The sequence below is a fragment of the Colletotrichum lupini genome, chromosome 2 (genome assembly GCF_023278565.1).
Source record: "Colletotrichum lupini chromosome 2, complete sequence".
Lineage (NCBI taxonomy): Eukaryota > Fungi > Ascomycota > Sordariomycetes > Glomerellales > Glomerellaceae > Colletotrichum > Colletotrichum lupini.
The window spans coordinates 4,921,023-4,935,994 of record NC_064675.1 but is presented as its reverse complement, the minus strand read 5'-3'; the positions used below and the strand labels follow the sequence as shown (position 1 = coordinate 4,935,994).

Below are 14,972 nucleotides of genomic sequence, written 5' to 3'. Positions count from 1 at the left end.
GACGGTGACATGGGGGAGGGTCTAAGTACCTTGTTATCGAAGAAAGTTCATGGGGGAGGGTCGTCCAGACAATCGTACTGTTTGTCCAGTGCTCTCGGCCAATTGCCTGAGGTGCTGTTCCACAGTTTCACAGTCTCACGGTAGAAGACAAGGCTTTGCTTCGATGGAAGCCTAGGAGGAGGAGGAGGAGGAGGAGGAAGCACCATGGAACAAACCAGAGACTCAGAGGATGAGGCTTGTGTACATACATGCGGAGTACATACTATGTGAGAGAGCGAGAGAGGGCGGAGCTTCACTGACTGTCGGGTCCCCCGGATCGACATTTTCTCTTCGTTGGGTCTCTGTTGAGGCTGCCAGCTGGCGCAGCTGAGAAAGAGCTGAAGCAGACACAGAACACTGCCCACCTGTCAATGAGAGGTGTGTCCCATCTTTCACTCCAAGTCTGCAATAAGCCTCTTGCCAGCCTGCCAGCTCAAACTCAAAATTCAAAAACAGAGGTCCTCGTTGGGTTTCTTGACAGGCGTGGGAAAAAAAAAAAGACGAGCAAACTTTCTTTCGGCTCGTGGAATCTGATCTGCCAAGGATTCTTACGCTTACCCGGAAGCTTGATGCACTGACGTGGGCAGGCACAGGCAAGGCAAGGTCAATGCAAGCCGCTAGGCATCATGCTTCTTCTCACAGGCCCTTTCGAAAGATCCTCACACAGCGCTGATTTCATATTTCTCTCCTTTCAATTGAGCCCTCGTTATCCTTTTCCAATTTCAATATTGCCATCTGAGAGTACTATTTTCTCTGGCCTGTCACGTCCTGTCTGGAGATGAAGTCAGAACACCACCACCTCCGGAGGCTAGAGCGAAAAGAGGACAGTGTCGCGAGCCGAACTTCGCTGTATGCGTACGTACATGGTATGAGCCGTCATCCGCGGAAGGGGGTGGGCCTCTGTTTGATTCATCGCTATGACGTATGAATGTGGCTGCCCCCCTGCCATTGGAGGTTCCACTCGCAGGCCCCATCATTGGCATCACATTCGGAGCCCGGAAGAATTATGCAAGATGAGACGGAGGAAAAAGATGGCATCTCCCGTCGCTCCGGTTCGCAGCTTCGAAGCTTAGTTATCAATGTATGTATGAACTTCGCTTGGTCTGTTAGACCATGGAGAAGACGGGGGGTTGCGGGGAGCTGCTTGCTTGGGGTTCCGGCCGTTGGAAATTGGGAGCTCGCTACCTAGCTTGCTAGCCTCCAGACTCTAGACTCCTACAGGTCGTAGGTAGGGGCTATTGTGAGTCTCGACCGTTTACTGGGTGGTCGAATTTGAGAAGCGTGAGAGAGGCGTGGTGGTCTCGACCGGTCGAAGCTTCCCGCCGTGCCGTCTTCCAATCTCCAAGTTCCATGGCAGAACCCTCGTCTTTTCGAAGTTTTGGCCCTTTCCGAATCTTGACGGTGTCAAACCCTTGGCGACAGCCCGCGCCAATGCAGTCCAATGCGCATGGAAGGGTGAAAATCAAATCTGAATTTCAGATTAGACGTACGACCAATTGCAGACGGGTACGAACTCCTGCGTCTGTCTGGCTGCCACTTCATGCACGCGCATCCAGTCTCGATAATTTAGAGCGCACAGACTGGTAAAGTCCCGTGAGCCATGAGGAGATTGGAAAGGAAGCGCATGGGAAATGAGTACCTGTTTACAGCCTTGCTAGCATGAAGAGGGGGGGCGTGTTTCCGAATCCAAAGCAACACCAGCAGATTCCTCACCCCAAACTTCCGTGACTCGGAAAGGAAGAGGAAAGAGAATCATATTGCGTCACAGGATGCCAACCGCCATGGATGGAGGTTACCTGCCGTTCGTTTCAAGAACCACGCTTCTTTTTTCGTGACGGCGCCGTCGCCTCTTTTCATTTGAAAGTTCGGATTAAGGTGAGGTCAATGCAGAAGGTTTTCTCGCCATCAGGCTAGAAAGTCAATCTGCGAACCGGACGACCCTCGGTGTCTTCGCGTTCTTCTTCTTTTCGAGGTGTCACAAGCCCTACGCGTCTCCAAGTTCGTGAATACCTGCTACCTACTACTGTGTTGCTTCTGTGGGTTTCGGGGACCAAAAGATGAACACTCAGAAATCCTCAGATTAGAAGAAGTCTTGCTCGTGGAAATTTGAACCGAGTTACAATCGTGTGGCACGCTTGGTCAACACGGACGGTATTGTACGACGTACCTCACGCACGCCTTGGAGACACGTAAGACCCCGTCAAGAATGAAGATGGCTCAAAGCTTGAAGTCTCGAACTTTTATTCTCAGCACCGCCTACCTATACCTCTGCATCTCTCCCTGCCTGCCTGTACCTGCTGGCTCGCCGCCTTGCCAATGTCGTACCGTCTTTGCATGTGCAAGACAAGGCTAGAAGCAGCATACGCTACAAAGCCTGTCACGCCTTGGTCGCACGGAAAATCAATGAGGCTTCGCCCTGTCGATGGGACCGTTCCACCGAAAAAGAATACGGGACATATCTGTTCACCGTCAAAAACTTTTGGGTCTTTTCTCAGAGTTCTCCCCGTTTTCGGGTGATTGCACCCATGGATTAGGGATGAAATGGAGCTTTGTCCGACCCCTCGCTCCCCCCAAGTGGCGTAGAGCAGTTATACCAGGCATAACAATAAGCATATGTTGTACGCGCCTCGCCTGGGAAACTACCGCGAATTAGCATTTGGAGGCTGCTGTGTCAGCCAGGCAAAACAGTGTACTCCGTAAGCAGGCAGGCAGAAGATGTAGATGAGCGTGACGAGGCAGTCAGCCTTGACGCGGCCGCCTGTCCGGCGTTTCAAGTTCTGTTGAAATACGTTCTTTTGATTGCTTAGTCTAAGGTACTCGACGCTACAAAAGAGGCACAGAGGATAGGGCCAGAGAAGGGGAATCCTGCCGCAAAGGGATCTGAGAGGGAAAATAGTATCAGCTCATGTACTGACAACCCCCTCCCCCTTCCCCCAATTCCCTGGCCTCTGATTGCCTCATCTCGCTCATCCATCGTGCCATCATCCTCTCTCCCTGGCCTTGTGTCCAGACCTCGGGTGTCCCAGACTTTCCCTTCATAACCGAAATGTGCCTAGCCTTGCCGAGCCCGACCAAAGCAGAGAGCGCGACCGCGGCGCCAAGCATCCCGGCCCGCGGCTCCAATCGTATTGATCTGCATGACGCAGAAGCCAGGATGCGAACCTTAATTGGACATGTACCCCACACCCAGAAAGAGACCATCCCCATTTCCTCAATCCCTTTCCACATTTCCTACCCCAAGGGGGCCCAATCCTGTTTGTCTCTCTGGTTCCTCCGGCCGTGGTACATATTACATAATTCTCGTTCCCCAATTGTGAGGAAGGCGAAGAGTCCGCAGCGACAGCAAGTTCTCCCTGCTAGAACACCTTAAGCAGTGAGAGAGTGGCCACCCACCCCACAATGGCGGTGACGCGTAATCACCGTGTCCGGCATACGGCACAGAGGGCGGATTCATCCCGACCAACCGATGCCCGTTCTAGTCAGCAATTGGAGTGGATCTTCATTCAGCCCATCCAAATGTTCGACGCCGCTTCTTCCGCAACGTCACTCAACAGTTGGTGTGTGTGGCGGTGTATACGTGGCGTAGCGTTGTGGCGGAAACAAGACAGCTCAGACGTGATGCAGCTCCGTATTCGTCAGATCATGCGAAGTGTGATCAAGGTGCTCAGCCCATAACCTGTGCAACTCCCTTCTTAAGTTCGTTGACGATCTCATGCGCTTCTTCCACCGATTTGGCTTCGAAGTCGTAGCGCTTACTCTCGGTGTCCCGGTAGATAAACAGCTATTGAAGTCCCTAGTCAGCTTCTGATCATCGTGCGGCAGACCGCCTGGCAATATGGGTGCCAACTCACCTTGAATTGGTTCGGGTGCTTGCTAGACACCTTGCATCCAATTACTTGAGAAATGTGCGCCGTGGTCGTTTTGGAATCTCTTGTGGTGGGTTTGATGTGCACGTACTCTCCATCGATTTCGAATCGCTTTTCGGACTGTGTTATCATCCGGACGGTACGCAAACGCCATACGACCCAAGCCTTGTGATATGCACTGGTAAGCTCTGCCTGCTTGATGGCCTCTTGAGCCAGCGGGTGACTTCCCATGATATGCGGCTTCTTGGACTTGCGGCCAGGCTGATCGCCCACAAAAGGGAGAAGCTTTGGCGAAGCACTTCCAGGGGATCCAGTCATGGCGAGTGGGCCGTCTGTAGCGAAACGGCGTCGATGCAATTCCAGATCCGACAAGCTGCCGATTGCCGCGACCTTGGTGTCAAGCAAGATGACGGGGCCGCCGCCAGGCATCTTGAGGACATGATTGGCCTTGTCCAGTTGTCTCTTGCGGCAGACCATGTCCAGCACCTCGGCCATGTACGTCTCCGTCATGGTGTCTAGCGTGACCAGCTGGCCGGGAGCCACATCGGTCGAGTGGAGATGTACGCGCAAAAGCTTCTGTTGACCCCGGCTCGTGTTGGGCGCCGCGGCTGGCGCCTGAGGTGCGTCGGCGAACATACTATGCTGTTGACGATAGGTAGTATTCGTGACGGGGTTCGGGCGAGGCTCTGTGGCGACGGGAAGGAACGAGTTGAGATTCGGCTGCGGAGTGTTGCGCGGAGTCAAGTCCTCATCGACTTCCTCGGCCGGCTCTTCTTCCTCTTGTGGAGTGATGCTCTGGTTTTCGGCGTACTCGGATTGACTCGCTTGGACCAATCCAAAGTTATCATAAGTCTTGGAGTTGGCTCGCATTCTTCCGGCAGCTCGGTTGTTTGCTGTAGTGAAAGACGTCAAGGCCTTGTTGCGCTCAAAGGGCGGGAAGTCGTCATCGACCTCTCCGTCCTCTTCCACCATTCTCAGCGTGAACCAGTTGATGTTGGCTTTATCGGCAGGTATAGGTGGCTGTCGTTTTTCCTCGTTGTATCTCCAGAGTGCCAGGCCAATGAGATCTGCCACAGTGACGGGGCGATCACCACCCTCGCCATGATGCACCATGCGTCTGATGGGGACCTCAAACGGTTTCGTAGGGCTTTCAGAGAAGGCAGCGTAGATGCGGACAGCAATGGGATTGTTCTCGCCCTGGCCCGAAAGTGCCGCAAATCCCTCAAAAGGAACCTTCGGCTTTGTCTTCCGAGCCCTGAGAGCGGCAGATAGCAGACTCTTAGGTTGAATCATGCTCATGGGCCGAATTGTGCTCATGGGACGAGGTGGTGGTAGAGCCTGCAAGATCCGAGGTGGCGCTTGCGACTTTCGAATAGTAGAGGTTCGCGTGAACTCTCGGGGAGGTGTTCCAACGACTTGCTTGTGCGGGGGAGGCTCCGGGTTCTCAACGGCATCCAGAATAGAGGCCGAGTCGATACTTTCGATGTAGGCGCCAGACATATCTGATCCGTCGGAATCATCCTCTTCCTCCTCTGGTAGCAACTGCGTGCCAGCGCGCTTGATCCCAAGACTAGGTTCCTCCAGAATCTTAGCCTGAAGCTTCACCGACTTGGCCGCAGCTCTGGCAGCCTCTCGCTGCTTGTGGAACCCGGACGCGTCAAACTCGTTCTCGGATGATACCTCGCTGCTGGTCACTGTATCCCTCCGTGCTCTTTCCTTGACGACTTCCAACGCAGATTGCGAGCCTCGACGTGCGCCGGGGGCTGCGCGAGGAGACATGGCTGGGGATTGCTTAATTTGCGATGACTGAATCGGACTGGAGCCGGCCCTCGATCGAACGGGCATCTTGGCGAACTTGATCTGCTGGGCCGCTCGCTGGCCGGCGTCATCGTCATCACTCTCATCGCTTAGATCGCTACTATCGTCATCTTCAAGGTTCTCCCGCCGCCTCCTTCTTCTTGTAGCAAGACCGGGGCCAAGCGTATCGGTGCCTCCTCCGGTCAACATTCCAGCTTCGTCGGGCTCATCTTCAAGGGTCACTCCAGCCTGTCTAGGGGCTTGGAAATATTCGGAGGCAATCGCGGTTGGAATTGGAGGGGAGTAACATCGCTTGACGAGGTCGGGGTTGGCTTGCCATGCGACCGCCTTGAAAGCTGAGGAGTTCATGAACCCCTCATTAAGGGTGATCAGTCGCTCTCCTACTCCATCGGCGATCTCAGTGAGGTAGCCGCAGCGTAGCTGGTACGCAACTAGCCTGTTAGAAAGTAATCAGTAAAGTATTTCTCTTAAAGAAAGTAATGCCCACGTACTCTTCGTTCTGAATGACCGACATAATGGGCAGCTACCGGTCAACGGGAAATGAAAGGAAATGGTCAGTAACAGATCATCCAAAGGGCTGTCAGATCGAAAGAAGCCACGCCCGCGATCGGGAAAAGAACATAATTGCAAGCTCAGCTCACAGAATGGCAAAGGAAGCTTGGTGGAAAGTGTGAGGAGAAGGAAACAACTGGCCGCCGAGGGGTAGCTGCGAGATGCGGTCGTACCTCCCTCAGCCTTGTGAAACAGCAGTGTTGAAGATGTGGCTCGTGCACCACAATGACGCACGGCCCTGGACTAGGCGACCAGCCTCGCATTGGTGCACTTTGCACCCTGTTAACCTGTAGCACTTCACTTTGCTATCGATACATTTTCCGTCTCTAATCCATATCCACCGAAACGACTTAGACTTTAGCAAAGATGGGCCTGGTAGACTATTCGGAATCATCAGGATCAGAGGACGAGGCACCTGTCAAGCCAACCGTCTCTAAGCCAACGACTACTGCCACCGGCAAGAAGCCATTCCAAAAAGTCGTCGACCGGTCGAACCCAGGCAAGATCGTCGTCAGTCTGCCATCGACACAACCCGAAGCCTCGAAGGGCTCCCTCCCGAACGACGAACCTCCAGCGAAGCGCGCGCGGACAGGAAACGGCGGTGGTCGATTCAGCGGCTTCAACTCTTTCCTCCCAGCTCCCAAGAACGCTGCCGCAAAGGCCGCTGCTTCGGCGCAAAGCAGCGGCAGCGGGGGCAGCTCGTCGCGGCCGGCGTTCCAACTAAAGACAGGCGCCGAACCTGGATTCAGCAGAGAAATAGGAGGATCAGACACGGATGGATTGCCAGGCTCCGGGGCCGGCGGGCTCAGTCTGCCCCCGCCCAAAGCCCAAGCGCAACCATCGATACCAGAGGGGATGAAGCCTGCGGACGAGGTCAAGCTGGTGGGAAAGCCGATGATGTTCAAGCCTCTCTCCGTGGCCAGGAAGCCAAAGAAGAAGACGGTGAACTCCATTCCACCAGGAGCTACGACGCCAAAGCCCGCATCGACTGTGGCTCTACAGCCGGAGACGGCACCTGCACCAGCACCCGCACCAGCGCCAAAGAAGGTCTCCCTGTTCTCCATCGAGCCTGAAGAGACATCGACAGAAGCCGCTGCGTCAGGAACCAGCGGCACATACGAGCCTCTCTTCGAAACAGAACAGCCGGCAGCAGCGGACAATGGCTACGCAGACTACGCAGCACAAGCACATTTCACGGCCCCGACGACGGCGCCCAACGCGTCAGACTCCCTCGACACCATCGCCAACGACCTCAACCTCTCAGCGGCAGCCAGGCGCGAGCTCTTCGGCCGCCAAAAGGGCGGCAACGTCGGCGCCGCGCCACAGACGGCGTCGAGGGTCATCAACTTCAACACGGACCAGGAGTACAGGCACAACGAGGAGATCCGCGCCGCGGGCCAGCAGCAGATCCACAACCCCGTGCGGGCCATCGCGCCGGGCAAGCACAGCCTGCAGCAGCTCGTCAACCAGGTGCAGAATCAGCGCGAGGCTCTCGAGGACAGCTTCGCCAAGGGGAAGAGCAACAGAAAGGAGGCGTCGAGCCGGTACGGATGGTAGAGAGAAGAGACACAAAGTATGATACCCGAAACGATGAGAGATCTTAATGATGAGGAGTGTTTGTGTTCTTGTCTGAATTTTAGGGGCTTTTGCCCTTTATGCCATTTGAATGCAGGTAATGTACATGATGTCTGGCATTGCCCTGACCTGGTATCCCCAGAAGAAGAAGAATGTACTCGTGAAGGTCGTAACACTTGAAAGGGAAAAAAAAGCTATCTTACACACACACACAGAAGAATGCACCAAACCGCTCCTACATCTTTTTCACATGGTTCAAACGCAGCAACGAAATGAACAAAATCACCGCTCAGCAAGTCATGACAGGGGCAGTGCGACCGCCACCCACACCGGCAGGTCCCATGAGGAACCCCCACTCGCCGCGGGTGATGGGCGAGATATCGTCGTAGCCGTTGGGCGTCATCGGGCCCGACTGGCTGCGACGGTCCTCGTGCAGCACCTCGGCGATGGAGACGGGGCTCCAGATGGACACGGGCGGCTGACGCTCCGGCCGGGCCGTGAGGTCCTCGTCCTCCTCTGCGACCTCCACTGGCGCAGCCACCATGTTCCTGATGTCAAAGTTTGTCTGCAGCTTCAGGACGGGGCCCTTTGGCGGGGAAGGCGGTTTGGCGATGCGGATGAAGTCGTCTGTTGCGGCTACCGTGCCAGCCAGCGTCTCGTCAACCTCGCGCTCGAGTTCCCTCACCGTCCTCGCCACCTGCGCCGCAGCGCCGACGCCCTCGATGGCGCCTACCCTATCCGGGCCGCCGTAGGCCCTGCGGTACATCTTGTCGACGTCCGCGAGCGCGACGTCGGTGACGCTGAGCCAGTCGTAGGAGCGGAGGATGTCTGCCTTGGCGACCTTGTTGCCGGCGCGGGAGAGGACGAGACGGCGGAGCTCGTCGACGGCGTCTTCGAGACGGAGAGGGGCGTTCGTGCGGGAGTAGCTTGAGAGGGCGGCCTTGAATGTGTAGAGGCGATCGAGGGAGACGAGGGTGAGGCCTTCTGAGGCGAAGAGGACTTCGTTTTGGACAATGGAGCGGCGGATGAGGCTGCTTGTTAGTCCGCAGGCGGAGCCGTCTACTACCGGGGGAAGCCATTCGGTTCTGCAGGGAAGAATGTGTTAGTGGGTGCTCTGTAGGAAGGGGGTTTGGTGTTGGAGGAAAGGAGCGTACCCAATGCGGAACTTCCTCTCTGCCCGATCAATGGTCTGGCGCAGAGTCCTCTCTTGCTTGTCGGTGAGCAGGTCGGCGTGGACGAGGCGGATGCCAAAGGGGTTGGGCGACATGGGGCCGGAGGCGTCGGTGATGGTGGAAGAGGCCGTCGACGGTGTCATGGGCGGCGGCGAGAGGGGGATGCCGGGCGACAGAGGCCACCTCAGTCTCGGGCCGTTGGTGTCCATGAGGAAGGATGGCGTGAAGACGAAGCTCTCGGGGGCGTTGCTGCCGGCCGATGAGACGGAGGAGACGGAAGAGACGCTGGAGCCGGTGTTTGTGCGGACGAGCTTCTTGAAGGAGGAGACGGGCGATTTCGTGGAGAAGTTGAAGCGGGAGGACGACGACGAGACTGAGGAGGTGCTGGATGCCGAGCCCGGGACGGGCGACATTGTCGGTGAGGAGAGGACCGAGGAGCAGGCCGAAGAGGAGGCGGAGGAAGGGAGGAGGGTGGGGAGCTGGTACTCGCGGCGGGCGACGACCAGGGTGACGTGGAGGGCCTTTCTGGCGAGGCGCTTGGAGGCGTACTCGAGAGCCTCGTTGAGATGGGGCGGCAAGTGCTGGACATCGAGAATGGAGGTGCCGGCCTCCAGAGGCGACGAGATGCGACTCTTGAGATCCATTGCGTTGTAGTGTGGGTTTTTTTTAAAGATGTTTTCCGTTGTCGATGAGAACAATGTAGTAGAAAGCCGAAATAGGTGACGCCAGGTCGATGAAAGTTACAAATTTAAAAAGGAACTATTCGAAGAGAGTGTGATAAGGAGACACTGAGCGCCAGGCTTAGATTTGCGCGAATGTTGAGAAAACACAAACACCAAAATACTACTGCTGAACAACTTTCTACATCGTGGATGGAAGGGGGAGGATGGATGATGTTATATCAATCAGCAAAACCGGCCTGTTGGCAAACGCGCATGTATCACCCCCCAAAAAGGGTTAAAAGGGTTTACCCAAAAAAAAAATCTGAAACAAGACGCAGAAGAGCACACTCGTATGCAGGAGGAGCCCCCCCCCCTTGTAAGCCCGTCTCGTTGTTGCTGCGATGCAACTCAAAACAGCCTTATGGGTAAAGAGGAAGAATGAGGTGGGCGTGTGGCCGCCGCCTCCTCCTTTGGTGTAAGTCCCTATGGTCCCGAAGGGGAAAGCAGCTATCTGCCGAAGTACTTCGTACACGAGGTGTGGATGAGATACCTCGGACGTTGACCCCACTGACACTTACGAATAGGTACCCTGGACATGGGTCGTCTCTTTCCCTCACCCCGCAGATGCCGGCCGGCGAGGTAGGTACCTTGGAAATGCACACCACAATTACCACCACACGAGGTACCCGTCGCATAGAGATGCGGTGAGAAAGGGACATGGAATGACTACAATACTACGGCGGTGACGATGATGGGAGACATGGAAGAGGTAGATCGAAAAAGTGGGATAAAAAAAGGTTTGGCGTGGCGTGGCGTGGCGTATGTGACAAGGGAAACTCTACCGTCGACTACGTAAGGTGCGTGGGCTACTCATTCAGCGCCAAAGAAAGATGAAACCCGTCTCTTCTAGATGACAATGTTGGACGACGTGGTGCGCCGCGTGCGTATCGTGGCTCTGGCTTTTTGGTCATGGTCATGGTCATGGTAGAGCCCAAGGGGGCAACCCACGGAGAAAAGCAGGGGTTCCCAAAGGGGAGGGCGGACGGCGGCGGAGAGAGTACTCAGTAAAAGGGGAGCTATGGATTGGTGGGCGAGGATTTGTTTCATGATCTTCCTCGTTTTCTCGTCTTTAGTTTACACGCCATGCACGCAGCACCACCTTTCCATCATGGCCTTCCCGCCCCCTCCACACAGGTACCTACCTAGAACCCGGACGGTGACATCCACGCGAAGGCGACAACGAGCTCTTCTGCCAAGGAACGTGGGAGACACTCGCACGAGTGAGGGATGGTATCTGCGAAAGAGAAGCAGAAGAAAGAGGGGTGGGGAAACCTGGAAACAGCAACCGAGAGGGGCCCCGCCTGTCATCTATCTCAGCCCGTCATCAAACGTGCCGCCAGCCATACCACGCGTTCTCGACCCTTGACCTAGCACCATAACCCGAGGTATACTAATTATTGTGAGGGCCGGTCGGTCAAGTTGAGAGAGCTGTCGGCCGTTGTCCCCGATAGGTGAAGTGAGCTAAGCTCGAAGTACCTGACGACCTACGCGTACGACTTCATGCCGCCCGGTAAGCTTGCCTTACTCTTCCTTTGCTTGGGCATAAGACTGGACTGGGTGAGATGGAGTCTGGTTTTCTCAGTCATATTCTAAATCAAGAATCGAAAAGGCAAATGAGTTGAGTGCGGAAACGGAAGCTACTGCACTCCCATCACACGACATACCCGCGTCCCCGTACCTAAAAATGAAGACGAAGGGTAGGTAAGAATTCCAGAAATAAATCAGATTACAGAATTGCAAGAGCGAATCAACCACTCCGAATGCTGCCTTATTCTCCGGACCCAAGATACGGCCCAGATCAGATGCACCGCTGCGAGCGCGTGCATTTCCCCCCTGAACAACAGTTCGTTTGAACGACGGGAGTTATCCTGCAAGAGAGAGAAAGGAAGAAAGAAAGAAAAAAGCCGTCTGTCCGCCCTGCGTCTTGGGCTTCTGGGTGTGGAATTCATGATTTCAACACCTTTCGTCCAATCGTAGAATTTCCCCCAGCTGCATCACTGCTCTAGCGTCACCTTGTCCCGTCCCTCTGGGCGGCTACGCTGCTATTTTCAGCAATCTGTCGCTGGCCGTCTGCCCGCGACAGGCCAATCATGTGTCATTCTGACGGAGCGCGGGGATCGACTTTCGGATCGACGTGGGTGGGCGCTGTGTGCCGGTGCAGGGGTGTACGTGCATGATGATTGTGGGGGCTTCCACCTTATGTAGTAGGTATGTATGTACTGTGGTAGGTGTGCTGCTCTGCTCTGCTCCTATCCCATGATTTTCCCATCCCATCTCAAGGATCCCATGGTGCCAGGTGGATCTTCTGCTTGAACCTTGCGCGGGCCCGCCGTTCTCGCCAGCGTCGCAAAAATAGATTACTGCGTGGCGTGGGCATGGCGTGGCACCGCATGGTATCTCTCTCTTTCTTTCTCTTTTACCCTCGCCTTCTCTCTTACCTCGTCCAACGCTTCGGTGAGGCCAGCCCGCTGGGGTGGATTAGGGGTGGAGATGACCGTTTCCAATGTGGAGGCCGGCGATGGCGAACTCGTGGGAGGCGTGGCCGCCAGTAACGGCCAACTCCTTTGTTCTCTGTGGAACGCAGGAACAAAGAGGGAGGGGCATTACCGACGTTCGTCACGGTAAACAGGTAAACGAGGATCGCCAACGACAAAAGAGAACGTTGAACAAAGAACCACTTGGGTCAAGCGGGTTCCCTCTCTTTCGCCCAAACAATGGCACAACAATCTTCAAACTCTGGCGGGACTGCTCACCGCAGAGTAATTCGTACAACCATCACTTACTTTCTCTGTCTTTTTCTTGGACTTTTCTTCAGTCCGCTCGATTCGGGATTATTGGGGTTGCCGAAAGAGGGAACCGCTAGTGCGGCAGGCGAGAATTAAATTAATTTCTTCGCCGTTATGGCGATGCCAAGATGCCTCTGAATGGACGTGGGGAAGGTGTTAAGCTTCGCTCAATTTACTTGACGGTTGGCCGTAACAAGACTTCAGCTTGCACCGCATAGTAGGGCCACGGGAAAATAACATCAATCACTTCAATATACCCCAGGAAAACAAACCTTTTCGCGGTGACAACGTCTCGTCTCGAGATGCCGCTCGAGATAAATTGCCCCTCCCCGCTCGCTGAGTTCACTCCACCTTTTACCATGTTGTCGGGCTGTGACGAAGAAGCTTGACGGGTGATCAATCTCACGGTCACTCATCGAGATTGCGACGATGAAAAGAACAGACGAGTTGCATACAGATAGGAAAAGAAGGGTGGGAGAGTCAGTGACGAGGGCAACTGGAAACGGGGCCAAGGAGCTTGGCGTGTTGGGCTCTTCTTGTCCGTCACCGTTGGAAGCAATTCTTGTCGACGATACATACAATGGTGCACTAGACCACCTACTAAGGCAAGGACCAAATAAGAAACACCACCAAAATAATACCAAGAGACAAGAAACGGCCAATATAGAATTGTAAACTCCTCGAGTCGATCATAGGCAGAAAAAAAGAAGGTTTCTTCGAATCCGTCGCAAAAGCCACAACTCCTCATATTGGCTCTTTCCCGAGCGTCTCGTGACATTATCATCTCAACTACGCCCCATCATCCTATACCGTATCACGATCGAGACCAAGGCCGATTTCTATCCCTATCCTTACCATCGCATGAGAACTACACACCAGCATCGTCTTCTCTCCCTCTTTGGCCGCGGTTTACATCGCTCTTGGCTCAAACAGCCTGCCAAGATCTTGTCAGCCAGACAACTCACACATCACATCGGATCGAGAAAACGAACCTCCAACTAGGTACCTTGGCTTGCCTTGAACTTCCGTTCCACCACCGCCACCACAACCCACCCACTCACCGGCAGCTTTCCCCGCGCCTGCGCCTCGCCTTCATCTGAAGTTGTTCGTAATTAACCACAACCAACTTCTCTATCCTACTCAGCATACCTTACCTAACTCCTCACCTTCCCAGTGGTGTGGTACGCCGAAACTCTGAAGCACGTCACTTCAACTCTTCCCCCCTCCCTCCCTCCCCTTCAGTTCATGCACAGCAGCACAGAGGTCTGGTAGTGCAAACCGAGTGAGCCGAGCCTCATCCCATCATCCCGCCATTTTGATAGCAACCACACGAAACCGTCAAACAACCCGCCAAAACCTGCTTCTCTATTATCCCGACTACTAGCTTCGCGGGTTCCACGGTACTCTTCTCCCCTCCTCATCAGCTGTCGCCTGCGTCATCGTCCACCCATCCATCGCTCTTCTCAACCCCTCCCCTCCACACGAACATCACCAACTCTGTTTCGCCCAGCCAAACACCGGCCAAGAGATATCTCTCCTCTACCCCGCGATGAAAACCGCCGATTCTACAACTTACCAGCACAATCATCGCCACGTTTTCAGAAACTCTCTCTCCTCCCTCTCACCCATTCGTCCGACAACAACAAACGGGCATCACGAGATGACCTCACATCCCACCCTCACAGTACTTTTTTCAAACACCCACAACATGCCGACGGTCCCGCCAAGCACCGCCCCCGAGATCCCCCGCCCCGGAACGTTGTAAGCTCGCCGGTCCCCGATGTGCACCGATCCCGATGGGCTTCAAAGTCTAGGCTAGCCCATTGAACCCCCCGTCCCCAAAAGACCTCGCTTTCTCATACACCATAAACGTCACTAGTCGTTCTCTTTCAAAAAAAGACATCGGATGGACACATTTCCCCTCCTCGTTGACCAACGGTTCTCGTAAACCAAATCAATCGCAGCCCAGCAACAAGTAATCCACCCATCCCCCCCCTTTCTCCATCCCTTCCAAGAAAACCCTCCTCATCGTACCTCACATTGCCAAGATCGCGGCACTTGCCTCCCTCTCGGCATCAAATCGCAACCTCCAATATCCACTTCCGTAAAATCATCCTCACCTCCCCCCCCCCCCCCTTCCCTCCATCGGTGCTTCGCTTCTCACTCATCGCGCGGGGGGGGGGGCCGCTGACCTGCGACCTGCGACCTGCGACCTGCGACCAGCGCGGCCCTCAGCCAAACGAGAAGAAAAAAACGAGAAAACAACCACCTACACGTCCCATCTACCTTACACCACGTCATCACCAGAGATCTAATTCCGGCCCTCCAGCCGCAACGTCATGAAAATCGCTTCCCATAGCGATTGCCCCCAGTCATCCCCAACCTCGGGTCTAAACACCCCATAGCCAATTCTCAACCTCTACCCACCCATCATCCCCCATA

At 55.0% G+C, this 14,972-nt stretch overlaps 4 protein-coding genes across 4 annotated transcripts; 2 read left to right on the top strand and 2 right to left on the bottom strand.

The window, feature by feature from the left end:
• Positions 1-3,703: 3,703 nt before the first annotated feature.
• On the bottom strand, positions 3,704-6,237 carry CLUP02_03806 (stress-activated map kinase-interacting protein; the record flags this gene model as incomplete). Its single annotated transcript, XM_049282823.1, has 3 exons — positions 3,704-3,820; positions 3,891-6,159; positions 6,215-6,237. The coding sequence occupies 3 exons, from the start codon at positions 6,235-6,237 to the stop codon at positions 3,704-3,706; spliced, it is 2,409 nt and encodes an 802-aa protein (XP_049139966.1).
• A 404-nt stretch (positions 6,238-6,641) lies between these two features.
• Positions 6,642-7,832, top strand: CLUP02_03805 (uncharacterized protein; the record flags this gene model as incomplete). Its single annotated transcript, XM_049282822.1, has 1 exon — positions 6,642-7,832. The coding sequence occupies one exon, from the start codon at positions 6,642-6,644 to the stop codon at positions 7,830-7,832; it is 1,191 nt and encodes a 396-aa protein (XP_049139965.1).
• Positions 7,833-8,139: 307 nt separating this feature from the next.
• CLUP02_03804 (uncharacterized protein) lies at positions 8,140-9,666 on the bottom strand (the record flags this gene model as incomplete). Its single annotated transcript, XM_049282821.1, has 2 exons — positions 8,140-8,935; positions 9,005-9,666. 2 exons carry the CDS (start codon positions 9,664-9,666, stop codon positions 8,140-8,142), a joined length of 1,458 nt encoding a protein of 485 aa, XP_049139964.1.
• Positions 9,667-10,762: 1,096 nt separating this feature from the next.
• Positions 10,763-11,110, top strand: CLUP02_03803 (uncharacterized protein; the record flags this gene model as incomplete). Its single annotated transcript, XM_049282820.1, has 1 exon — positions 10,763-11,110. The coding sequence occupies one exon, from the start codon at positions 10,763-10,765 to the stop codon at positions 11,108-11,110; it is 348 nt and encodes a 115-aa protein (XP_049139963.1).
• Between the last annotated feature and the right edge of the window lie 3,862 nt (positions 11,111-14,972).